The 27,234-nt window shown below is 34.5% G+C and overlaps 2 protein-coding genes across 3 annotated transcripts in view; one reads left to right on the plus strand and one right to left on the minus strand.

The window, feature by feature from the left end:
* Gycalpha99B (guanylate cyclase 1 soluble subunit alpha 2) overlaps nucleotides 1-27,234 on the plus strand; it is a 1,063,824-nt gene that overhangs the window by 476,081 nt on the left and 560,509 nt on the right. The window contains exon 9 of the mRNA XM_067098553.1: nucleotides 24,892-24,940. The gene's annotated coding sequence lies outside the window, so the exon portion shown is untranslated. The remainder of the gene's footprint in view (nucleotides 1-24,891; nucleotides 24,941-27,234) is intronic.
* Gycbeta100B (guanylate cyclase soluble subunit beta-1-like) overlaps nucleotides 1-27,234 on the minus strand; it is a 527,150-nt gene that overhangs the window by 397,403 nt on the left and 102,513 nt on the right. For both annotated transcript variants that reach the window (XM_067098555.1, XM_067098556.1), the window contains exon 3: nucleotides 21,556-21,656. In XM_067098555.1, the coding sequence (XP_066954656.1) occupies nucleotides 21,556-21,656 (101 nt within the window). The remainder of the gene's footprint in view (nucleotides 1-21,555; nucleotides 21,657-27,234) is intronic.

The raw sequence follows: 27,234 nt of genomic DNA on the forward strand, positions 1-27,234 counted from the left end.
AGGGCTGCAATTTGGTATGTTTGATGATTGGGGTGACTGATCAACATACCAATTTGCAGCCCTCTAGCCTCAGTAGTTTTTTAAGATCTGAGGGCGTGACAGAAAAAGTGCGGACGGACAGACAAATAAAGCCACTTGGCCAGTTTTCTCTTACAGAAAACTAAAAGGAAGAACAATAACTGAAATTAGACTATTAATCACTCATTGATCTTCATAACATACATAAGAAAAAAGGCAAATCAGCCATGCTCTTTCAGCAAAGCGTTGCCGTTAAGACAGTTTCGTGTGAATTACTAGGATACGGGTTATGATAGGATTTCAGTTGCTAGTGAAAATAATCCTTTATTTCACTCAGCAACTTCGTCGATTATCATAGCAATATTCTCTTGCAGCTGCAAAGCATATTATTTGCTTTTATGGCATCTTGTTCGTCTGTAGATGAAAGAAATTCCAAAAATTCTTGTGTTATATGTATAGTATAATTAACGTTTATACTGTATAAACATTCTCAGTTACTTAGGCAAGAAAGATTGAATATGAACCACTCCGGATACTTTGGATAAATGTTGCATCACCTACCTTTTGCGAATTTTCACTTCTGATGGTTTGAAATATCATGTGACCGTACTAATGGAGAAGCGTATTGGGCTCGGGCAATGACGAAAAAAAATATGGCCTTCGAAAGATATCAGCTTCGAGGGGAAAGAAGTAAAAATAAAAATGGCCCTTCGAAAGATATTAGCCTCGTGGGAAAGAAGTAAACGCTGATTACGAGATGGACAATTATGCGATTAAAGAGGTTTTTATGATAAATGTAATAAGCAATTCGTTACGGGTGTATCTACAGAAAAAGGTGGTATGCAAACCGGTATTGATATGTAACTTTGTATATATATACTTATATATATATATATATATATATATATATATATATAGTTATATATATATATATATATATATATATATATATATAGAGAGAGAGAGAGAGAGAGAGAGAGAGAGAGAGAGAGAGAGAGAGAGAGAGAGAGAGAGAGAGAGGGGGTTTGATATTGAAACTTAAGACATGTTAAATTGCTTGTATACATATAGCAAATGCATACAAATAATAAATATTAATGTATTCAAGCATATATACATACATAAGTACATATATACATTTATACAATATATAAAATATATATATACATATACATACATATACATACATATATATATATATATATATATATATAATTATGTACTTATGTATATATATCTGTATGTATGTATGCGTGAATACATACAGTGTGTATATATATATATGACTGTGAAATATTTTTTGTTAAAACAGAATTCCATCAAATATAAGGAGCCCATAAAAACGCCAAAATGTGGAAAACAAAGGCTATATTTCAGAGACCAAACTTTTCCGAATTTTGGCATTTTTACAGACTCCTCATATTTGTTATATACACACACACACACACACACACACACACACACACACACACACACACACACACACACACACATATATATATATATATATATATATATATATAAAGAGAGAGAGAGAGAGAGACTAAATATGTAAACATCTTTACTACATCAAGCAAAGGAAAGTTAATATGATGTTGCAAGATTCTTTGATGATACCGACGACACCTCTAGCCATTCTCCTCCGAGCAAAAGGGAGAGGCGAGAATTATGCCTTAAAATGAAGATGCGGCGGGATGAAGGACAGGTATTTATGAAGTGCGCTCACGGGAGGGAGCAGCAGCTCCAGAATGCGCAACTTAAGTCGAAATATGAGGGTCATTTAGATGGATGGTCTTGTGGTGGAGGGTCAGTCTCTCTTATTATTCCACTGTTCTCTTTTTCTTTTTAAGTATGATTTAACTACTAGTAGACTAGTATCAAGGGCTCTCGAAAAAATCTCAGTAATTTATATTTTCTATCGTTAGTCGTTTTAGCATTCCATAATTTAAAAATATATCTAATGTGTATCACATTTTAAACTAGGAAAATCTGCATGTGTAAGAAGTTGAAAACTCTACCTTGAAAAATACAACGGTAGTATCATGAACATACCTTGGTTATACTAAAAAGCTCTTTTTTTTTTTTTAAGTTAAAAAGACTTTATGTGAAAGCGATACGGTTAGCTTTAAAAACTTCTGGTTTATCAGTTTAGCTTTGCTTACTTCCCCCAGTAATAAATGAACACATAATTCATACACGAAGTTCAATTTCTCATTTTTTAATAGTAATAGAATGCAAACTTTTACACGATAAAACTCGTACTATGGGTGGGCAAATTTCTGTCAGATCTGATGCATCACTACCATATTGTTTACTGAGTGGAAAGGCTGAAGTTAGAAAACGCTGTTTCTTAAGTTTACTCTTCAGATTCTTATCTCCTGATTACCCTTTAGAAATGGGAATGTAGAAATTGCCGGTATAATGCAAGATTAAACTTCTCCATATTGGCTTCATGGAATTGGTGTTTGAAGTTACCACGTAACCTCATTAAACATTGTTTGACCAACGTAACCGTGGCAATATTTCCACATAACTAGAGACACTCGCGTATCTGCGTGCAGTGGTCATGTTGTCTGTTGTTGCCAGGGCAACCTGGGACCTAGTAACACCAGAAAAAATAATCTCATACATGAAACTCACCTAATCTGATAACTACCAAGTTAATATTTTTTTGGTATGTCACATACTATTAGTATCCAGAAATGCCAAACAACCTACTTCTTTATGACAACACAAGGCAATGTTGCAAGAATAATTAGTTCTTTTCACTGTATTTTTAAAAACAGTACCGGAGCGTATTTGGGGGTATAAAGTAGATTAGTCTGACGAAAAAACGAAAAAGCTATTGTTTTTAACTTCGGTCTTGCTGCTATTGCTGCACTAAAGTCGTCGTCTGCACGCAAAACATCTTGTTTTTCAAGAAATACTCTAATGCGGATGTCTTCCAAGATTTCTCTTATTATTATTATTATTATTATTATTATTATTATTATTATTATTATTATTATTATTATTATATGATGTTCACGCACTATTATGGAGCTTGTCGAAAGTTTATTTGTTTGGCTAGCAAGCGTACGACAACAGATTGTCGATGTACGTGAAAACAGCTCTTATCAAAATAATTTATATATAAAATTACGATGTAAAATGAATAAGAAAAAATAGCAGATGGGTCCAGCTGCATCATCGAACAAACCATCTGTTGCAAGGTCAATGTAGAGCTGTAACTAAGCCAAGGTCTGAGAACACTGATAATATTTGAGGAAACTAGGGACGCGGCGACCACCGAATTTCGAGGATGATCGATTTTTAGTTTCTTACAGTTTTGGACTGGTATATGTCTAAATAAACATGTCCTGAAATATTATTGCTAAAAAATTTTTACCGTCATTTGAGCGGCACTGAGCGAAAAATTTTCGCAAAATTCCTGTATGACTTTTTATGTGGAAGTGAGAAATATACTTTCATTTCCTACTAAAATACACATTATCTACGTTAAAAACTGGCTCTTTCTCTCAAAAAATAAAATATCAAAGTAAATATGTATCTATGTATCTCGATATCACCCTGTGAGCGACACTGAGCGACGAAGCGTCGTACAACGTCTGTGTAGGCTTGCCAGTTATGGATATTAGAAAGAGAAATTTACTTCATGATCCTACTAATAAAACTACCCATTTTCTACGATAAGAGTTAGTTCGTTCTCTAAAAGAAAAAGAAAAATAAATATATATCTATATGTACTAGATATTTTGAGCTTGTCATAGTCATGTCACAGATGTACCATTCTAACTAATATACAAATAATATTTTATATTTCTTGACAAATTTTTACTGCGTGTTTTCGGAAATATGAAATTATATAAATACGTAACAGTTCCAAACAAAGCGTCGGTCGTCCGGCTTTACCAAGAATGAACCATCCCGATTTGTGTGTGGTTCTGGTTCAAATGATATTCTAGTGCTTTGTGACGCATTTCCTTTTCGGATTTTCTTACCTAGTAGTGCATTCGCGCAATTCCATTGCCATAAGCAAGCGATGTACCATCCTTATGAGGGAAAAATTTGAACGTTTGCGTTTCGTAAGTTTGTTACAAGGGAGGGACGGAAGCAAACCAAATTGTCTCGCCGGGGATAGGCCTAGCAACAACACCAGAACACTCTGTCTAGGTGAGGGATTTGTTTTCCTTTAGTTGTGATATTCACATTAGTGATATTCTAATTAGTGATTACTATTTTTCATAACACATTATGATCTACCTACATTACAGTATAATATTTATATAAGACCACAAAGCTTGATTTTACTGCAGTGGGTTGTCTGACTCGTGACTTATGTAGGCTTGGTTGTTCAGAGTTTGTTTGCTTTACCCTCGCAAGTGTTTGTTTATTTGCCTCTCCAATATCTGAACGGAAAACATGTACAATGGTAACGTATATAGGATATGAAGGAAATTTAGGTGATTTTTCGGAAGACTCCAGCCAGCCATTTCGAAAGACGCCAGCTAGCCATTTTTGCATGAAAACCCATTTTGGGGTTTTCATGCAAAAATGGCTAGAAAATGACAGGGCACTAAAAGAACCAAAAAAATGTCCAATCGTAACCTAGAGTGTACTGGTTACATTTTTGCCGTATTAGCTATGGAGGAGGGTGGGGAGCTGGTATTGTCATACCTTCTAAGTCGTAATTTGATTAATTATTCCTCTGTTATTAAGCTTTATGAAGGTTATGTATTGAGAAGAAATTTTGTTTTGACGTGTTTTACCCAAGAAAAATATAAATTATAAAGTGGGAGATGGCTGGAGTCTTCCGAAAAATAACCTGAAATTTATATTGACAGCATAGCCTATATTTTTATAGGTTATGAAGTGCAAAACGATGCAGATGGGAACAAACCTTTTCTAGAATACCATGTCCTGGCCTAACCTCATTAGGGCATTTACTTTTATAATTTATGAAAAAAATATCGCACAGATAGCATATAGCCTACTATTTTTTTTATAGGTAGCATATATTTTTTATAGGTTATGGAGAAAACATATTGATAGCATATAATAATTAATTTTATGTTATGAAAAAATTTGCATTGATATATATATATATATATATATATATATATATATATATATATATATATATATATATATATATTATATATATATTGTTACGTGGGTCCTTCAGCTAATGAGTTTATTTATTAGTTACTTGATTTTATATTGACTTGCCTTACCTAAGACCCATGTAATTCTGCCAATTAAGTCTAAAATTAACTCTAAAGGACAGGTACTGAATAGATCAGATTGCCAGTTAACACTACTTTCACTTTGTTTCACTTTGTTTGGTTTTATATATAGCCCTCCACAGGGATAATTCCCTCTCTGGCAGGCTCTTGTTTTTTTGTCAAAATAAGGTGCGTCATATTTTATAATTGTCTTTCAGTGTTTTCTTGTCAATATCGTAGCTCCTTCAGAATAGTTGAGTCTTTAATTCTTTTTTAAACTTGCTTTCTTCTTGTATTAAATTGCATATAAGATTATTAGTCAAAGCCATGATATTTTCATCTTTGACACATATTCTTTATATACTGTGCACTTATTGCCATCATATGTTTTATGTTTAGTATCACTATGACCTTTCTTTTACACAATTTTTACACTTTGAAGATGTTGTTAAAGTATTCATTTGATTTGTGATTTTCACCACATCTAGGCAAGCTTGGTTATTTCTACAATTTGTTGCGCTGTGACCAAATTCCTAACATTTATAGCATTGATAGGGCATGTAATAGTCGCATACTTTGCAACAGCTGTACAGTGTACACAATTTGTCACCTCTATCATAGATAGCCTTTAGTATTTGTGGTGTGCATTTGATGATGTAGTATTTATATTTGTCATCTTTGGCTATCATTTCCTTTACAATTTTCAGGTCGTCATTTTCAGAAATGAGGCTACTTATCCATGGATTTTTCTTTACAGTGTTATCAACAATGTTATCATCATCTTCGGGACATAGACTACTTTTATTTTTGGTTTAAGTTTAACTCTATCATTTACTGATATATTGTTGATTTTCTGATTCTCCATTTTTGCCTTTTCAAGGCTATTCCTCTCTGGAAATCTTACAAACAAGTGTCCATCTCTTGTTGTTCTAACCTGTTCAACTGGTGCCATTATTTTACTCATAATTTGTCTCTTTTCATTAGCTGCTGTGCTCTCTTCGTTTGTAGATTTGATCAAAAGCACTTTTTTTGTCTTTAGTGATTCAGCATAAGTTTTGTCCATGTTTGTGATGGTCTTTTCATCTTTATCAACATTATAAATTTTTTTTGGATTTCATCTATGTTGATCATTGTGTCACTAGTTTTCTGAGCCGAATCCTGAATCAACTTTGTTAATGTCTCTGTGTTTTCTTTTATTTCCTCAAGTTCATGTTCAATGAGTTTTTTGTGTGTTCTTTGTTCAGACATCTTGCAATTATTACAGATGTACAATATGTTATCACTACAAAGTATGGGTGTGTATCTGACCTCGATACTTGAACGTTCATAATGATACCGTACATCAGACATTTCACAGCAAGTTCCTTCCTCATCAACTCCCTCAGAGCATTGTCCGTAGGTTGCTGACTCTCTCTCAATTTGGGTTGACTCATCCTTCTCCAGCATTTTCTTCAGGTGTTCCATCTTTACATGCTGCTTCGATAATTATGAGATAATGTTCGTATGATAGTTTGATCTTCCCTTTATTTGATTTAATAAGTCCCTCACTGGACGGGTTGGTATCCTTCTCGGCTAGCACTCTGGTGGGCCTGCGTTTGATTCTCCAACCAGCCAATGAAGAATTAGGGAAATTTATTTCTGGTGATAGAAATTCATTTCTCGTTGTAATGTGGTTTGGATTCCACAATAAGCTGTATGTCCCGTTGCTAGGTAACCAATTGGTTCTTAGCCACGTAAAATAAATCTCATCTTTCAGGCCAGCCCAAGGAGAGCTGTTAATCAGCTCAGTGGTCTGGTTAAACTTGGTATACTTAGCTTGATTTAATTTCTATAGTATTTATGTTCTGTTTTTTTCTTCCTCTTCTTTGTATTCACTTTGAACATTGCACAAGTCTGCTACTTTTGATGGAGCACTTCACAGACACGTCTTACTTGCACGAAAGTTACTCAAATTCACTAGTTAACAAAGAATAGAGGTTTATTCGTAACCAGAATGAATTCAGCAAACTTACAGGAACACTATTTTCAACAAAACGAGTAAAATAAAATAAAATGGATTATTTACAGGAGCTAACAGCAGCTCAGAATATTAGTCCAGCATATGACAGACCTCAATGCTACATAGAGTGAACACAACAGCTTTATGTGCCTCTCAGACACTTATCAGGAATTTACTGCAAGGCTGAATTAAGGCTTCTTGGTACTAACGAATCAGATTCTTCTCCAAGAAAGAGGATGTTGAGCAGGCCCAAGGCGCGCACAATTCTGGAAAAGATGTATCCAGACAACAATCTTGCCTTGCAGAAACTCTCACTTGTCATTACTTAATCACAAGGGGATGATTTCCTAAGTTAGGAATAATACTTTTTAAAGGATAGGTTATGTGACTTCACAAGACAACAATAATTGTACATGATAGATGACTTCAAAAATTGGATATGTTTTACTAGGCTTTCTTAGTCAGTGACTGTTTAAGAGAGGAAATTTTGAACAAGAGAAAATGAGAGTTTCAGTCGAAGGGAAAGAGAACTGGGAGCAATTGTCAATTCAAACTTATTGCTAGGTTAACTAATGCAGTGATCAGTTGCGTAAGATTCCTTGGTCCATTGAAATAGCAAATTTCTCCTCGGCTTGAGCAAAGGAGGGAAAACAAAGAATGCTTAGATGGCAGTCCAGTTACGTCTGGACACTGGCGGCTGTGTGGAGAGTCCCGAAGCTGGGGCATTGTCTTGTTGTTTGCTTGAAAACTCCACCTACTCAGGGCTTGACCTGAAATGACAATAGTCTCACCAGTACACAGAGTAGAGGAAACTAGGTTTTAAGAACAGAATAACTAAGGTCTAGCCTAGCAAAACTGTATGCATCTATGACCCTCTAAGCTAAAGTCTTGGCTGTTGGCAAATGGAATTTGGATCGAAAACACTGCTTAACACTGCTTCCTGCTCGCTTCGTCGCATGCTAGCACTCAACATTGTCTGCCCTCTTACTTTAACAAAAGACAAATTTTTATTATTCGAGTAAGAAGCAAAGAAGAGAGGTCGAACAGGGAATATTTATAATAATATATATGCTTCTGGGGCAAAGTTTTTCTTGTATACAGATTTCGTTAAATTCAATGGCTTTTTAGTTGTTGATCAACTTTTTGTTAGTTTCACGGCGAGTTCCAGTCCACAGCTCTACCGACTCGCCCAACGAAGAGCTTAACAATACTTTCTAAATCTTCTACGTTCTTCAAAGTGTAGTTGATGGATAAAGAAACGAAGATTAACTCTGTTCCATTTACTGGGAACACAACACCACAGCTGTTCGTCACTTGTCGCGGCCTCTTCAAAGTGTACTATATTTTCGTTGCGTACTCGTGTTTTATTACATGGTGCAGACGGAATTGTAGCGTCCAAAAACATTAACATTAAATAAATTTAAATACAATACAATAAAAGAAATTACAAAGATGATTTTAAATGAATTTAAGTTGTACAAAAATAATACATTACAAAGAGATTTACAGTAACCAAGACTTTTTTAGATGAACGAGTTCTTTGTTGGGTGAGTCAGCAGAGCTACGGACTGTCACTCGATGGGCCGGAGTTCAATTCCCCGGCCGGCTGATGAAGAGTTAGAGGAATTTATTTCTGGTGATAGAAATTCATTTCTCGCTATAATGTGGTTCGGATTCCACAATAAGCTGTAGGTCCCATTGCTAAGTCACCAATTGGTTCTTAGCCACGTAAAATAAGTCTAATCCTTCGGGGCAGCCCTAGGAGAGCTGTTAATCAGCTCAGTGGTCTGGTAAAACTAAGGTATACTTAACTTTTTTTTAGATGAATGGTAGTGGAAACAAAAACCATGTGTGCTGGTTGTTTGGCAACAAACGAAAATAGGGGTGTGGGGATATGGATTATAGGGAAAGGATGAAGGGTAAGGAACAGAGAGGTGTAGGGGGCGAGGCGATTGAGAGAGAGAGAGAGAGAGAGAGAGAGAGAGAGAGAGAGAGAGAGAGAGGTGTCATTCAAGAAATGTTATTGTCATTGTTTGAGTTATTTGCTCTTCTGGTGTTGGATGATATTAGCTGCCTACAAGATGGGAGTGATCTCTCTGCTTCCAGTTGGCGGTTCAGGGTCGGTTTTTGTGATGAAAAGGCAGACCGATTCTGCTGTGATTAGTCGGTGGAGATTTTGCGCTGGACAGATAAATAAACTACCACGAAGCATACCAAGTACCCGGTTATTACACAGCTAATCAGAGAATTAAAAAATTTACCTCACTTCAGCCAGATATCTGAACTCTCATAACAATAAAAATTACGACTGAGTACTCTAAAGGCAACAGTGATCCCTTAAAAAGTTCATTAATCATGTGAAAAATCAAATTAAGTGTGAGGTAGCAACAGTTAAACAAGAAATATACTGGAGTAAAGGGACATCACTCCATCAAACAACTTTGACTATTTTCTTGGTCTTAATTCACTTCAGCAAAATTAAAGGAACAAAACATGTGTATCACTTTGCCTTATCCACACAATTAATCCTATTCACTGGTGGTCAATAAGTGAAATACTGTTTTTATAAATATTAAATACAAAAATTCATTTTTAATAAAAAAATTTATAATTTAATTAGAATTAACAATCTGAAAATTTTACTGTAACTTGAAAACAACACAAAATTTAATTAATTCTTGAGTTAAATTATTAAACAAAACTAATTCACGAAACTTTAATATATCAAGAAATTAATCAAGCAAAATTTAAACTATCAAGAATTACTCAAGATTTGAAAAGAAAATCCTAGTAAATGAAAATTAAATCAAGTATACAATCTTAAATTATCAAGAAATATTTAAAATGATAAGTAAATAAACATTAAATCACCAATATATAAAATATGAAAAATCAAGAGATTGCAAACAAAATAACACAAAAATACACAAAAGATTTATCAATAATAATATCACTAAGGCAAAATTTCCTTGATATACTTTATTATACAATGGTAATAATAAGTAAAATTCACTTTACCTTACACAGGCTTGTGAAAACTTTTGCAAAATCACTTGAAATGCTTCAGATTCAAAACATACTTTTTTGTCAGGCGCCGTTACCAAATACACATTTCCTACGTTCAGATCTCAAAAGCTAAGACTAACACCAGTGACCACAAATATTTTACATCAAAATTTCTCTCTTTGAAGAGAGAGAGAGAGAGAGAGAGTCGTGGGGGGGGGGAACCAACTCAAGTGGTCTCTGAAATCAGAATGAGCAAATTTTTGGATTTCAGTGGGAAATGAAACAATCAGATGACGTCAGAACAATACATGATGAGAGCAACGCAATCCTACAAAACATGACGTAATTGATCGAGATACGTGCATTTACTCTCAAAAAGGCGCGTGTGACTCGAACAAAAAATCGAATGGGACGAAGCTCTTAATGAAATCTCAACACGGTCAAAACAGACGGCAACTTGCCAGCCACAAACGGCATGCTTTCAACACAAAGACCAAGAACCCAAGTTAGTTTCCAGAACAGTATTTGAAACATTGAGAAATCATTCGTCTTTTCTCGCATGGGACAAAGCTTTTACAGACTCGATTGCCATTTCTGCACTAGTTAACGCGTGAATCAAAACAAAGCGCTTGTTTACTCATTATTCTTGTGACAACAACTGAACCAAAACATGACTACAGAACGCTTGTTGCTAGGGGACAAAATGCCCAATCACATACTACGTTCTATTAAAATGTATTTCCAATTTTAAATTATGCTGTTAAGTTACCCAAATCACCAACTCTTTGGAGATCTGACATTACACTACATATGTTACTTCAACAATTATTATCATTACACATAATACATGATAAATAGAAGAGTAAATATATTAAAACTATGGAATGATATACATATTACAAGGGAACTTCATGAAATTCCTCCCCCCCAGAAGATTACAGTAGTTATCCGGGATCTGAATCCAACGATTCACAACGGGATGAATAATCTGCATTTACATTGTTCTTTCCAAAAATGTTCTCTGATCTTTACACAGTATGGTTACAAAATCAGCTGGGAGCTACTACGACTGAGATTTTCAGACAGGGATAAAATCCAGCCGTGCTAAAGAAATCTTTGTAGTTGTTTCTTCCTCTGTCGTTTCCTTTTTCCTGGTGTTTCAATTACATAAGTTCGATCACTTAACTTCTCTATTATTTTATAAGGTCCTTGAAACTTATTGGCAAAGAGAAATCTTTTCACTGGTAAGAACACTAGAACTTGCTGTCTTACACTAAAACTTCTTAGCTTAGTCTTAGCATCATATCTCCTTTTCATTTTCTCTTGATTTTCTTCCCAATTCTCGACAAGAATCTTCACTGGATCTCTCATGTCTCGACCAAAAATCATTTCATTTGGTGAACATCCCATACTTTCATGATAAGCATTCCTAACTTCAGACATCAAGGGTAAAGCAGCATCCCATTTTCTTCGTGATTGATAACAATACTTAGTTAACATACCTTTCAATGTCTGATGGAACATTTCCAAGGCTCCTTGATTCTCTGGATGATAAGCATTTGACAACTGTTGTTTCACTCCTAACAAGTTCAATCACATCTTGGAACAATTTTGAATTTATTTTTATTTATTTATTTATTTTTATTTATTTTTATTTATTTATACATTTTTATTTATTTATTTATTATTATTTATTTATTTCTATTTATTTGTTTATTTCTATAAAGTTCATTCTTGTATCACTTTGCACAATTTCTGGTATTCCAAACTTGGAGAAAAACTCCACTAACTTCTCAGCAATTACCTTTGCACTTATACTTCTTACAGAAATCGCCTCAGGATACCTTGTCACCGGACACATTAATGTTAACAGATATTCATTTCCTTTCTTTGTTTTCGGAAGCGGCCCAACCACATCTATAATCACCTTGCTGAAGAGTTCTTCTCTAACTTCTATGGGTGGTAGGGGGGACTTTCTGAATGGTTTCATTCGTTTTCCAGCTATCTGGCATGTGTGACACTCTCTGCAAAACCTGCTAACATCTTTGTGAAGTCCAGGCCAGAAACAATACTTCATAATCTCAACAGTCTTCCTGATTCCCATATGTCCAGACTCGTGCACTACTGCTACCACTTACTTCCTCAAGGGATATGGAATAAAAATTTGATGATATTCACCCCACTCAGCATTTCCTGGTATATCTGCAGGTCGATGCTTCCTCATTAGCAATCCTTCCTTTAGAAAATAACAGGTATGAGTTTGTTGCATTTCTTCTTGATCAACAACTCTGAAGAACAAATCAGCCAATGTTATATCCTTCTTCTGCAGTTCCTTTAGCTTCTCTATAGTCACTTTACCAACTTCAAGGGCTGAACTCTCCATATCTGATAACTCTGCTACTATAGTTTCACTACTATCTTCAGGAACACTCTGACTACTCTGAGTCTCTTTAAGAACAACAGGATCCTCTTCTTCTTGGGAAATCTCTTCATTGCTAACACTAGGGGAAACTTCACTTTCCTGGAACAGCTCTTGTAAGCTCAAAGATCCTTCACTTGATCCTCTTGCAGGTAAAGTAACTCAGTTTCTTCACTTGCAGACATAGTTCTCTCTTCATGCCCTTGGTAGTTACACAATCTTAAAAACAGGTGGGGGTTTTTCTTCTCTAAATCTACTGTAGGACTAATCCTCAACGGTTTGTCTGTCCTTATAGGATAAGGAACAAATGCTGCACCACCAACTTCATTACCCAGTAAAACATGTACACCTTCAACAGCTAGTGAGTACTTTACAGCATAGGCTAATCAATGTTCCCTGTCACCAGCTCATACGACAGGTGCAAGCAGCATATAAGAGTTGCCTCTTCTCCTCCTATACCCTTCAAAATAACTGAATCTCCGGTGAGATTCTTCTCCAACTGTGGGTGAGAACCACAAACTACTACACTATGGTTACTCCCCATATCACATAATACCTTGACTGGTACCTGCACACTCCCTCCTTGAGTTGCCAGCGTACCTTCATAGATATATGGGTTAAAAGCCTCCACGCTGCTCAGCCACTCACTGCTTGAGGTTACATTTCCACTGGTTGCTAAACTCTCAACTTGTTTAGTCTCAGTCTTCCCAACTGTCTCAGTCTTCCCCACACTGCTCTTGATAGTTTGCTTCACCTGGTTATCGTTAACCACTTCACCAACTGGCTTGGTCTGCTGTTGTGTCTGATAACAATCTTGACTGTAGTGACGTAGCCTTCCACACTTGAAGTGACAACATTAGTCTTCTGTATCTGTCATGAGAAAGTGGATGATGAGGATTTGACATTGGTTACTGAGGGGTATAACCTGGCTTTGTACTGGCATTGCCACTAGAAGGATTCCCGGTAGTAATGTTCCTGAAATTTGGATGAGACCTAAAACCTGTGCGTTGTTGGTTCTGGTACTTGACATTATAATTTCTTTTGCTACAAATGATATTGTAGTCCTCACTCAGTGTAGCAGCTTTGTCAAGTTTCTTAACCTCTCTCTCTCTTAAATAGGCTCTTATGTGTTCAGGAATTCCTCTGAGATATTGCTCTAGGACTACCAACTCCTCAAGTTCGTCCATAGATTTAACTTTAGCAGCCTCCAACCCTCGTTAGGAACATCTTACTTTGTAGGCATAATCCAAGAAATTCATCTTGTCATCCTTTCTCAAAGATCTGAATCTTTCATTGTAATATTCAGTGGTCATCTGGTAAACTTGTAGCACATTGTTTGAGTACCTTGTACTCTTTACACTGATCAGCTGATAAGGCTAAATAGGCACTTCTTCCTTTACCAGTGAGAACACTGTAACAAGACTGACCATTTATCCTCTGGCCATTCCATACCTAAAGCCACTTTTTCAAAGTGATCAAAAAACTCCTCTGGAGCTTCTTTTGTAAGCTTTGGAATTAACTTCTGCACTCTTACCACATCAAATACAGGCTCTTGAGCACCTTGGATAGGGTTAGATAGTGTCACAGGTAACTTGGAGCGAGCTTCTATTAATTTCACATCTCTTTCATAATCTTCTTGTTTCCTTGCTCTTTCTCTTTCCTCTTTTTCTCTTCCTCTTTCCTCTTTTACTCTTTCTCTTTCTTCTTCTGCTGCTTTTTCTTCTTCTCTTTCTTTTCTTTCTCTTTTCTCTATGTCTTGTCTTTTTCTTTCTGCCAGCTTTCTCAGCTTAATCAAACTTTCTTTGCTTTCCTCTCTTTCTTTTTCTGCGTGCATTATCTCTCTTTCAGCCTGCATCTTCAGCTTAGTCAAATTTCCTTCTGCTTATATGCATCTAAGCTCTACCTCTGCATCACTTTTCTCTTTCTTTTGCTCTTGCTTATTTATAAACTCTGCCTTAGCTGCATTCAACAATTCTTGTGCCTCTTCTAACTTTTCATCTATTTTACCAGAGTCCATCAATGCTTGTATTAGAATACATCAGTTTTGTGCCTTAATCATACTACTAGACACATTACCCCCACTTGCCACTGGTAAAGCAGTCCACTGTGCCTTAGTCAGGTTGGATTCAGATAACTCTTGGATGGATGGAGCTGCTAAAAACTTCTGCACATTGAACAGAGCCATTTTCTCTAAATTACTCAACTAAATAATTCACAATACAATGTTAAAATAATTTTGTGGTCACTCTCCTATCAAAACATATCCCTAACACCACCAGTATAAACCACACACCAGAGGGCTATTTTGTTTTGTTCCAGGGTCTGGGCACCGAAATCTATTGTCACAAAGCGTACCAAGTACCTGGTTATTACACAACTAATCAGAGAATTCAAAATCTTACCTCACTTCAGCCAGATACCTGAACTCTAATAACAATAAAACTTATGACTGAGTACTCTAAAGGTAACAGTGATCCCTTAAAAAGCTCATTAATCATGTAAAAAATAAAATTAAGTTTATCAAAACAAGTGTGAGGTATCAACAATTAAACAAGAAATATACTAGAGTAAAAAGGCATCGCTCCGTCAACACTTTAACTGTTTCCCTGGTCTTAATTTACTTCAGCAAAACTAAAGGAACAAAACATGTGTATCACTTTGCCTTAGGCGCACAGTTAATCCTATTCAATGGTGGTCAATAAATGAAACACTGTTTTTAAAAACGTTAAATACAAAAATTTGTTTTTAAATTCAAAATTTATAATTAGAATTCACAATCTGAAAAATTTAGTATTAGTTGAAAACAGCACAAAATTTAATTGAATCTTGAGTTAAATTATTGAACAAAACTAATTCACAAACCTTAATTTATCAAGAAATTAAGTTAATCAAGCAAAATTTAAACTATCATGAATTACTCAAGTTTTGAAAAGAAAATCCTAGTAAATGAAAATTAAATCAAATATGCAATGTTAAATTATCAAGAAATATTTAAAATGCTAAGTAAATAAATGTTAAATCACTAATATATAAAATGTGAAAAATCAAGAGATTGCAAACACATTAAAAATAACAAAAAATTGCATGGGGCGAAGCTCTTAACAAAATCTCAACAAGGTCAAAACAGACGGCAACTGCCCAGCCACGAACGGCACGCTTTCAACATAAAGACGAAGAAGCAAAGTTGGTTTTCAGAACAGTACATGAAACTTTGCGAAATCATTCGTCTTTTCTCGTATGGGACAAAGCTTTTACAGATTTGATTGCCATTACCGTGCTAGTTAACTCGGGAATCAAAACAAATTGCTCGTTTACTCGTTATTCTCGCGACAACAACTGAACCAAAATATGACCACAGAACACTTGTTGCTAGGGGACAAAATGCCCGATCACATACTACATTACTATTTAAACGTACTCCCAAGTTTAAATTATGCTGTTAAGTTACCCAAAACACCAACTCTTTTGAGATCTGACATTACACTACAATTGATACTTCAATAATTATTATTATTACACATAATACATGATAAATAGAGGAGTAAATATATTAAACCTATGGGATGATATGCATATTACAAGGCAACATCATGATATATATATATATATATATATATATATATATATATATATATACACATATACATATACATACAGTATATACTGTATCTATAATATACATATATATAATTATATATATATGTATATATATAATATAATCACATGAATATAAATGTTCTCTCTTCATTTATATCTTACCAAAAAAAAATATGTAATATATATATATATATATATATATATATATATATATATATACACACACGTGTATATATATAGGCTATATATATATACATAGCATAAATATGTTTATACATATACATACTGTATATGTAATATATATATATATATATTATATAGTATATATATATATATATATGTATATGTATATATATATATATATATATATATAGGTGTGTGTGTGTATATATACACACACATATATGTATATATATATATATATATATATATATATATATATATATATATGTACATGTGTGTATGTGTGTATATATATATATTAGTATATATATATATATATATATATATATATATATATATATATATATATATATATATATATATAAATGCAAATTTTTGTAAGATATAAATGAAGAGAGAGCACATTTATTCATTTGCTTATATTGTAAATTTCAGGGCATATTTCTTATATGACAAAATAGTTTTAGTGCAAAAATCACCCTGCTAACTGTCATAGTTTCATAGTTATTACAAAATAACCCTAATTTTTTTGCCGTTTTCTCAGAACTTAATTTTTAAAGAAAATAAATGCATATAACTCCAAGAAGACTGAACCAAATTCAATGAAACTTTTACAGTGTAGTATAACTATGCATCTTGATTTTGTACATGGAGAACTAATTTTTGAGTTAATTTTTTTTGCATATTTTTAAAAAGTTAAAAATTTTTTTTTCAAATGCAAAAAAAAAAAAAAAATAAATAAATAATTTAGAAGTCGAATTTGAAGCACATCCCTTCGTTCATAAGGTAGCTATAAGCACTAACTTTATAATGGGACCTTATGGAGTCAGCGCTCCCTAAGTAATACCTAAAATGTTAGAAATGGCGTGCAGATACTCCCATCCACTAAGCAGAACAAATAAATAAGATGTAGGACCTCACCTACTCCTCACAAGAGGAATGCCCTCGCAACCACCTCATGTACACGTTTGATAAAAAATTCACCAAATAACTTGATTAACTTGTATTAGTTGTCAGTACTATCGACTGATTATTCATAATACATATTGTATATTGTATATATAGATATATCTTCATGATAAAAGATAAAACTGATTATAGGAAATTTTTAATAACGCGGCTAGTTCCCGCAGTTTCACCCCCTTTTTTTTTTTTTGTTATTGAGGCTGCATTTTTCCTCCAACATGGTGTACTGGTTGAGAAAGCATGAGCCAAACGGAGCTATTTGGCGTTTGTTGGTAAAAAAGGAGACAGCCTTGACACTGGGATAAATAAGTTTTACCTTCATTTTAGTTTTCTGTAAAGGAAACTATTGAGATGACTGTTTGTCTGTCCGTCTACACTTTAGTCTGTCCGCCCTCAGGCCTTTAAAGCTACTGAGGCTAGATGGCTGCAAATTGGCATGTTGATCATCCAACCTCCAATCATCAAGCCTACCAAATTGCGCCCTCTGGTCTTAGTAGTGTTTATTTTATTTAAGGTTAAAGTTAGCCACAATCGTGCTTCTAGCAACGATATAGGGTAGGCCACCACCGGGCCATGGTTAAAGTTTCATGGGGCATGGTTCATACAGTACTATACCAACACCACCGAAAGATAGATCTATTTTCGGTGGCCTTGATTATACTTTGTACAGGAAACTCGATTGCGCCGAAGAAACTTCGACGCATTTTTTACTTGTTTCATTTCCTTTGAAATAAAACCTCAACTAGATAAATTTGCTTGACGCAAGATTATCGCATCAGCATCAGCTTTTGAAGATCTTTTTATTGTCTCGAGTCTCACAAACATCGTGGAAGAATACAAGCAAAAAAAAAAAATCCTACGCAAATGAACTATGAATTACAATGTGCGCTTTTTTGAATATCATGAATCGATCTGTAATTAGACAGATGCAAAATTTATTAGTGTCCTATCATTGTGCGTATTTCAGTTTTTGCTATTTTTGAGCATTGAAAACCAGTTCCATCTTTTCTTTTGAAAAGAAAATATGTTGGTAGAACATATTTTTGAAGCTTCATTATTGATTATAATCCAGATAGTATGTAAGATTCGTATCAACCTTACTTTTCAATTGTTTTATAAAGAAAATGTATTTCTTGGCCTTGGCAAGGGCATTGTTTACACTTTACAATAATACTAAGACTTAAGGAAATACTGCTTGTTCGTTAATTCGATAAGCAATTGTTTTGTAAATTCGTTTCATATTAAATGTCATTAAATAGCGTCGATACGGGTTCGCAGCATTTCCAAATACTGATAAATATTCCATCTAGGAGAAAAGCACATTTCTCATTCTTTTTTTTACATGGTGTGTTATCATACCGTCTTCTTTCTTCTCGTCAGATTTTTCATATGTTGTATCACGGAATTACTTTGAAAAATTAACACAAGTACTAGCAAGAATATCTACCACTATCGGGGACCAGTAACCTTTCAAGTAGTCAGTGGTAGTATTATTGGTTTACTGAGAATAATTTTGCCCGTGTCCTCCCATGGAAATTCTTTTCAGCTTTCAGTTTTAAAGCTCGTGTCCTTTAACGTTCACACAAGCACAAAGCAGTAAACTGAAATTTCAGTTGTTCTGGGAATTTATTCAAAGCTGCAGTCAAAAGAGTTATGCTAAGTAATTCTGTAACATTATCCGTGAAAGGTGATTACCCATCATTATGATAAAAAGAACTTTTTGTGAATAAATTTAATCTGGTTTTTCCTTTTTAAATTCCTATTACAGTTGGTAATCTCTTGCATAGTGAGTTTGAGATGTTAATGTCTGATAACATATAAGCATGATGCAGGTAAAGTTGGTTTTACGGTATTTAAGAACATACTCTCAAATTTCCAATTCTAAAGTACATGCAGTTTCTCCATTGATTAATGAACATTTCCCATGAGATTGGCTAATGCATTTATATTTCCTAAGAAGGGAAAGTCTGTCGGAAGCTCATTAGTGCGGACCTACAGTAAATTCATTTTAAAAGACAGTGTCTCCAGAGAATAAGGACAGGGGAGAAATATATTCTTCCCCTTGGTAAAAAGATGCGTTGCTAATAATTGCGGATCATAGCTGACATTGTATAATGAGCCGCAGAGGTTTCCGGCACATGGAGCACTTGCTGGTGGGTACAACAAATGCTCTTAACGACAAGGCATCACAGAGTTGCCCAACTTTTGTCCCCTGAAACGTAATGCAGAGAGTTTTATCAGTTTCCCCTCATGGATGTTTTCCTGATAGCAGCAGGCGCCAGCTAACTTTCACAAAGCCACAAGCGCCATCTGTCATATCTGGCAAGGCCAGGATCCTCTGTAAATACTATATACATTTCGGCGTTGAAAGACAGCTTACCACTTTGAATTGTTTATTCAGCATCATAAGAATTCATCACTCAATTTCAAGCCATAATGAGGAAAAAGTACTGTTTCATAGAAACTTCATGACGACTGGAATAATATTCGGTTAAGTTTTTATAATAACGTCATAAAAAAGGTATTTCTGGAGGGGAAATAATAATACGTCAATAGAAGCTATTAATTCCCACGTAATGATTACTTCACAGAACTGTCGCAGTATCAAGCTGTTTCAGTAGATTGTTACAATGAAAGTAGCTCGAGAACTAAAACAGATCTAAGAAAATGAGTTATGTACCTATTGATAAGGGAATCAGTTCCATGACTGAAATTTAGGTTACATATTGATAAGGGAATCGGTTCCATGGCTGAAATTTAGGTTACACAAGAATTTATCGACAAACGATCTTTAGTTTTAAAGGGTGCTTGCTTGCATGTGTATACAAACCTTAAAACCATGATAATTTTTGGAAGGCATTTTCAGGCCAAGCATCTATGAATCGAATATAATCGGTTCGTTTTAAAGTCTATGTATAAACGATCTGTTTACAAGACTATATCTCAAAAATATGAAAGTTATGTAGTGCTCTGAAGGAACGTAAAAAATAAATAAAATAAAAGCCACAAATGGTTAGTAATTAAAGAAGGCATTAATGAATTACTGAAAGAAAACCTCGCAAGTAAAATTAATTTTTTTTTTCAGTCGAGCTTAACGTGATCTCTATTGTACTGCCAAAAGGTAAGATTTTGGTTGACCTCATGCGTGCAATACCTTCAGAGTCGATATCTTAAGCGAACAAAGATAAACCCATTCTAGTAATAGTTCTTTAATTTTAGGTGTTTGATTTTACAGGCTCAGAAGTATGAAATCTAATGTCCACGTCCTTTTGAACGCTAAATTCAGCGTTCACTAAACATCTCATGACAAGGTAGTCCCATTGCTTCCTATGTTGGATTTAAGGGTCTTTGGTGGGAAGGATATAAACAAATAAAATATACGCTTAAGTTTCTTTGGCGCAGTTGAGTTTTCTGTACAGCGTATAATGCTGTATGAAACTCTCAGCCGCAGCACGTGAAACTTTGAGCCACGGCCCGGTGGTGGCCTGTGTTGTTGGCACCTATAGTGGTCCCAGACGCACGATCATGGCTAACTTTATCCTTAAATAAAATAAAAACTACTGAGGCTAGAGGGATGCAATTTATGTTTGATGATTGGAGGGTGGATGATCAACGTAGCAATTTGCAGCCCTGTAGCCTCAGTACTTTTTAAGATCTGAGGGCGGACAGAAAACTAAAACTTAGCAAACAAACTAAGTGGCTGTCGTAGTTAAGTGTAACCAAATTTCCCAGTATTCCTGCTTTTTTCGTAAAAAAAAATCTTCAAATTACGTCACACACACACACACACACACACTCAAACAAACGTGTGTGTGTGTGTGAAAACGCTCGTGGAATTTTTACAGCAGACAAACCAGTATGTATATATATATATATATAATATATATATGTGTGTGTATATGAATATATGTATATATATATATATTAGTATATATGTGTATACACATTATATATATATATATATATATATATATATATATATATATATATATATATATATATAGATATATATATACACACACTGCTGTAAACATTGCAAGAACGTTTTCACAGGCGTAATGATGTTTACGGTTCATTTTGTAGGCGTACCATGGGGAGTATAAGACATCATTATACGTGAGAAAAATCACATTGTAACTCACCAAGGACCTTTTCAGCAGCTCCAACAATGTTGTAAGTGATCTCATCTTCGTAGATAAGACGCACAAGAAAGGAGCCATCCATGTGGACGTCTGCCTCTCGCCTTTTGAAAGAGAAAAAGAGAAAACGTTAAGACTTACAGAGAATGCCACATCGATGATAAAAGCGAAAATGGCGTCTTTCTTAATTTATCACCTTTTCAGCTTGTAATAATGTTTCACCTATAAATAAATATAAAAGCGTTTATTAGATTTGAAGCCCATTATTATAAATAAGCTGAAACCATCCGAAAATTATAAATTTTGCTGTTTAAAATATCCTAAAAGGCAGTTAATATTCATAAAACACACACACTCATATGTATGTTACATATGTGTGTGTGCGTAGGAAATGAGTGTGCATATGAGTGTCTACGTTTATGTGTGCAAATTGTAAGGAACTGGACTATCCTCATCAAAAGATTAGGGGGCGATGAGAATGTATAAATTTCCTTTAATATATAATCACATAATTATATACACACATCCTTGCTTGCAATATATATGTATGTACTCGTATACCATATATATATATATATATATATATATATATATATATATCTATCTATCTGTCTATCTATCTATCTATCTATCTATCTATCTATATATATATATATATATATATATATATAATATATATATATATATATATATATATATGCAATGTATTATCTTTGTACAATTTAAATTCATAATTTTGTATTTTAATTGTATCGTATTTAAATGTATTTATTGTTAATGTTTTGGACGCTACAATTCCGTCCGCACCATGTAATAAAACACGAGTACGCAAAGAAATGTACTACGGGCTGCTCTAGGAGCAGAGCTGTGCTGGCACAAGGCCAGCTAAATATGAAACAACAAATAACAGAAAATAGTACACCTTTGAAAGAACACGACAATTGACGAACAGTTGTAGGCTAGGTTCCCAGTAAATGGAACAAAGAGTTAATCTTCGTTTTATCCATCAATTACACCTTGAAGAACGTAGAAGATTTAGGAAATTACTGTTAAACTAATAAAAGTTGATCAACAACCAAAAAGCCATTGAATTCAACGAAATTTTTGGATATATAGAGAGATATATATATATACATATATAGGTATATATATATATATATATATATATATATATATATATATATATGTGTGTGTGTGTGTGTGTGTTTATGTAAACAAAGGAAAAGTTTAATTTTCAGATACATATTATTTACAATTTCATGTTTTCCATAGCTAATAAAACCATTCTTCTAGGAAATTTATTCTGTCATCCAGAAAAGCATAATTAAAAATTGTATCTTAGTCGTTATATTGGTTTTAGTAACATTTCTCCGATGAATCAATAAAATATTTGTCTTGTGCACACTGGTGTGAAATCTTGCCACTTTCCTTTGTGCCAAAATGTTATGTTATATATATATATATATATATATATATATATATATATATATTTATATATATATAACCTGTTGTTTTGGAAATATTCGACATCTGAACGAAAATTTAAAAAGAAGCGGAAGATCTCGAGGTTAATTATGTATTTTGTACATGTAGAAAAGATGAGAAGCCTAGAAACATGAGACAATATTACACAATGTTTGAATGAGATTAAAAGCAGATCAGAGTACATATGCCCAAGTGGTTTGGCAATTTTCCAAAAATAAAAGAGTAGGAAAGGATGAGGAAACCAAGGAGACGAAAGCACTACAGTTCATTGCCCTGCATGAATATTAAAGTAAAGTATTTCAGGAACTCTGGTCACTTTACGGGAAAAAGAATGTTATGTTACTACAACAATTGAACAAAGATCCCCAAGATTACTTTCAGAGCAAAAAGAAAACTATATTTGCTCAACCCTTTTTGGCTTCTTACCCACGGTGAAACATCGCCTTTAACCTTATTTCCAAGAAAATTAGTTGACATAAACTGAGAGCTTTCTGTGATAATTCACCCAACACAAAGTTTGTAAAAGGTATTCGCCTCTTTTACACGGCTGCAAGGAGTCAAGCACTCTTCAGCAAAAACGAGACACGACATCTGACTAAGGAAGATTAAGTTAGGGGATTCATTCCGAGCTTTTACCTCGCGTGGTTGTAAGACCTCTTGTTCAGTTCAAGACCTCACGTGAATGCTTACAGGATTCTTTTATTATAGCAACGGTGGCCCTTTTTAGGAACATGCGTCTTTTCGACATGCTTAAATTCCTTCGCGATACGCAGAACATTATTTTCTCGACAAGTAAAAATATTTACCATTTTTAACTAATCGAGGTGAGATGATGATACCATCGGGCGCAAGTGTACTGTTGGTGTGAAGATATTTACAAAAGGAATTAGTATATGAATATATGGAAATTTAACTAGGAAGGAAATAATCGCGACTAGTTCTTAGACATTATCTGTGCCTGATCACGGGAAAACTGACGGGCTGAACAACTTTAGAGTCATTAAATATTTCAGAGTAGAGGTAAAATAAAGTCGAGAAGAAACGAGAGTTAAGCAATATCCTTCGATTTTGTACTGCCAAGATATGGAAAAAAAAAAAGCAGAAAGGCAAAGACGCGGTGAGGCCTTCAGTAATAGTGACGAAGAATAGTTAGAGAAAGATTTTCCAATTTGAATTGCCTTTAGAAAAGGGAAGCCATATAAATACATGAAAAGTTTAAAGGGTTATTAGTATGGAATAATTACCTAGACCATCGATAGAAAAATCTGAGCGTTTAGCTGTTGCCTGAAGGGTTATCTTTAGAAATAACAGGTAAATATTGACGCGCTTGGTAAATTGAAAATACTGACGATCCCAACAGCACACCCTAGAAAGTGTGTACCGTATCTGAAATTTGCCGTTCGCTGTTGGATGAAATTACGGTAGTCGCCTATAATGCTTTATTGTAATAGTTCAAGTTTATACTCTACAGTAGGGAGTTTGCGTGTGGAATACTCATCAAATGTAACTAATTGTAACACGAAACAAACTGACTTGAGGGTGGCGCTGTTTCTGTAAAATAACGGAATGCCACATCTCAACAGAGCGTTTGGTCTGTGTCAGTATGACACATATCACAAGGAATGGCTCATAACGAAGTTACTCATAGACCGCCACTCTAATAAATGACTGTATTTGGTTTGCCCATGGTAGATCAAAATTTGTCTATTTTGTCCATGTTTGTCCAGCAGTTTGTCTATTTTGTCCTTGTTTGTTATAGACTGGAAGAGTTCATCTACTTTCCAAACTATAACGCTCTAATTTACTGTCATAAAAGGATAAGCAACTAAGGCTCTTTTTGTCGTCTAATTTCAGTTGCTCTTTCCTGAACCGTGTGGAACATCTTTACTTTCGTCTGCGACAGGTGAGTCTGAGTCATCTTAGATGCCACATTCAGTTGGATCAAGTCATATGATCGTACACCCAGTCCACTCACACCTTGGGGTGGGTAACAGCCTCAGTACCATGGCTTTTCACGGTCTTGGGCTTAAATTTTCTTGCTTGGGTGTGCAATAAACCGGTTTCCCTTGTTATAACTTTTGAATTAGTATATTCATTTCTGTCAGTAGATTCTATTGTTGATTTTTTGTTGAATTTCCGTTATATATATATATATATATATATATATATATATATATATATATATATATATATATATATATATATATATATTTGTGTGTGTCTTTCAAAATTTACTACCTCAGCTCTTTTAGCATTAGTATTTAGTATTGCTGAAACTGTCCTTGTCTGTATCATTGATATCCCTGCATTATCTTTGTCTTCCTCTTGGTTGTCAACATCTCTTTAACCATCAACACAATCGTTGTCCTTTTCTATTTCGTCACCACCATTTATGGTCATTGTCATTATTATGGCAGTGTCTTCAGTAACAGTAATATAAGTGTTCAACGCCCAGAATAAAATGTCTTAGAGTATATTTTCTTTATTAAGATATATTTCGGGCAAGATACCTGTACATTGATACAAACAGAAACGGCATCCATATCCTTGATTAGCCTTATCATGACTGTATATTTTCTAAGAGTACGAAAAAACAGCAGTGTGTAATTTTAAGACAGCACACATTGTGAGACAGACAGACAGACAGACAGACGTAGTCAGGGATTCGAACCCACACACGCTAGTAAGAATGAAGTCCGATCCAAAGGCAGGCTTTCATTCGTAAGCGTATTCAAAAACTGTGGTCAAGAACGAGAAGTTAAGATTTTTTTCTGTGGCTATTAAGATTGATTTATGACTGTTTCTGATGAAACTTATTTTCATTAGGTAACAATGGGCAGATGAGGCTTGCTCAGAACAATGTTTTCGAAAAATAAATTTGATACTTTGCAGTCAGTAACCATAAGGGTACTTCACCCCAGGGTCATTTGGGGAGTATGGTGCATAAAATTAGATGTGCAGGATGTTATTGGTACTAATGCAGGTCATTATTTGTTTCTGGATTTCTGGCTAAAATGGTCCCAAATGACACCGGGGAAAACAAACCAATAAGGTATACTTTGAATGTTGTGTTTCTAAAAATATCAGATGGTTTTTGTAGTCTTCTGTTCGTTTCGTAAAATTTTCCTTACACTACTCCAGTACTGATGATGTCGCACTGTTCCTTTTGTCTCCCTCCTTAATTTGATGTAATGAGAGACACTTTTTCTGATCATTAATCCAACCCGTGCTCTTTTTTTTCAGTTATAGTAATATTGTGTTCTTCCGCAAAGTACTGTACTTTCTTCCTTTCCTAAAGGTCACTGTTCCACAGAGCGCTGTGCAACACCGAGCAGGCCTCATCTTCCCATTGTTACCTAATGAAGTTTCATCAGAAACAGTCATGAATCCATTTTAATAGCCAAAGTAACGTCTTAATTTCCCGTTCTTGCCCACAGTTTTTGAACACGCTTACGAATGAAAGCCTGCGTTTGGATCGGACCTCATTCTTACTAGCGTGTGTGGGTTCGAACCTCACCACGGAAGGAAAAGCTTTTTCAGCCAAATTCTATAGGCTGGCAGGCGGAAGCGTATCCCAGAAATGTGAAAAATCAAGTAAGGAAGACGCCATTTTACCAAATGAAATAAGTATCCAATGTGTCAAATCGCATACTATATTTTTTTTTACCTGCGACCAATACAAAGTGAAGAAAAGATGAATTTCCATTAAATTAATATGCTCGTTTTTACAATTTTCTCTGGGGCGGGAAATGCAACTAAGAGCAGCTTAATTTATTTGTAGGGTCACTGGGCCATAAGTTCATTCTGGTGCCTCCCTTGACAAGGTTATTTCCTACGTCCCATTAACTCCATTTCCTCTCTCAAGAAGTTTACTATGTTTGGGACGAGTGCATAAATTAATGTTCCCGTGAAAGGATGGCCCTTTTGATTTACAATCATGAAAACAGTTTCTCTGTAAGAGGTAAACCGCTGCTTTAGGAAAATACCGGGGTATCAACACGCCAGTCCAATATATTAATAATGCATGCCATAATCTGAACGAATGACTAACTAAAAAAAAAAAAATTGGGAAAATACCTGTAACCATTATGCCCTGTAATAGCTTTCAATACCTACTGGGATTAAAATACTGTAAAATATAACCCTCTACCCTTGGATGAAAAACAAGAAACTTCTAAGGTAGTCTGAGGTCATTAT

Source organism: Macrobrachium rosenbergii, chromosome 55 (assembly GCF_040412425.1).
Source record: "Macrobrachium rosenbergii isolate ZJJX-2024 chromosome 55, ASM4041242v1, whole genome shotgun sequence".
Classification (NCBI taxonomy): Eukaryota; Metazoa; Arthropoda; class Malacostraca; order Decapoda; family Palaemonidae; genus Macrobrachium; species Macrobrachium rosenbergii.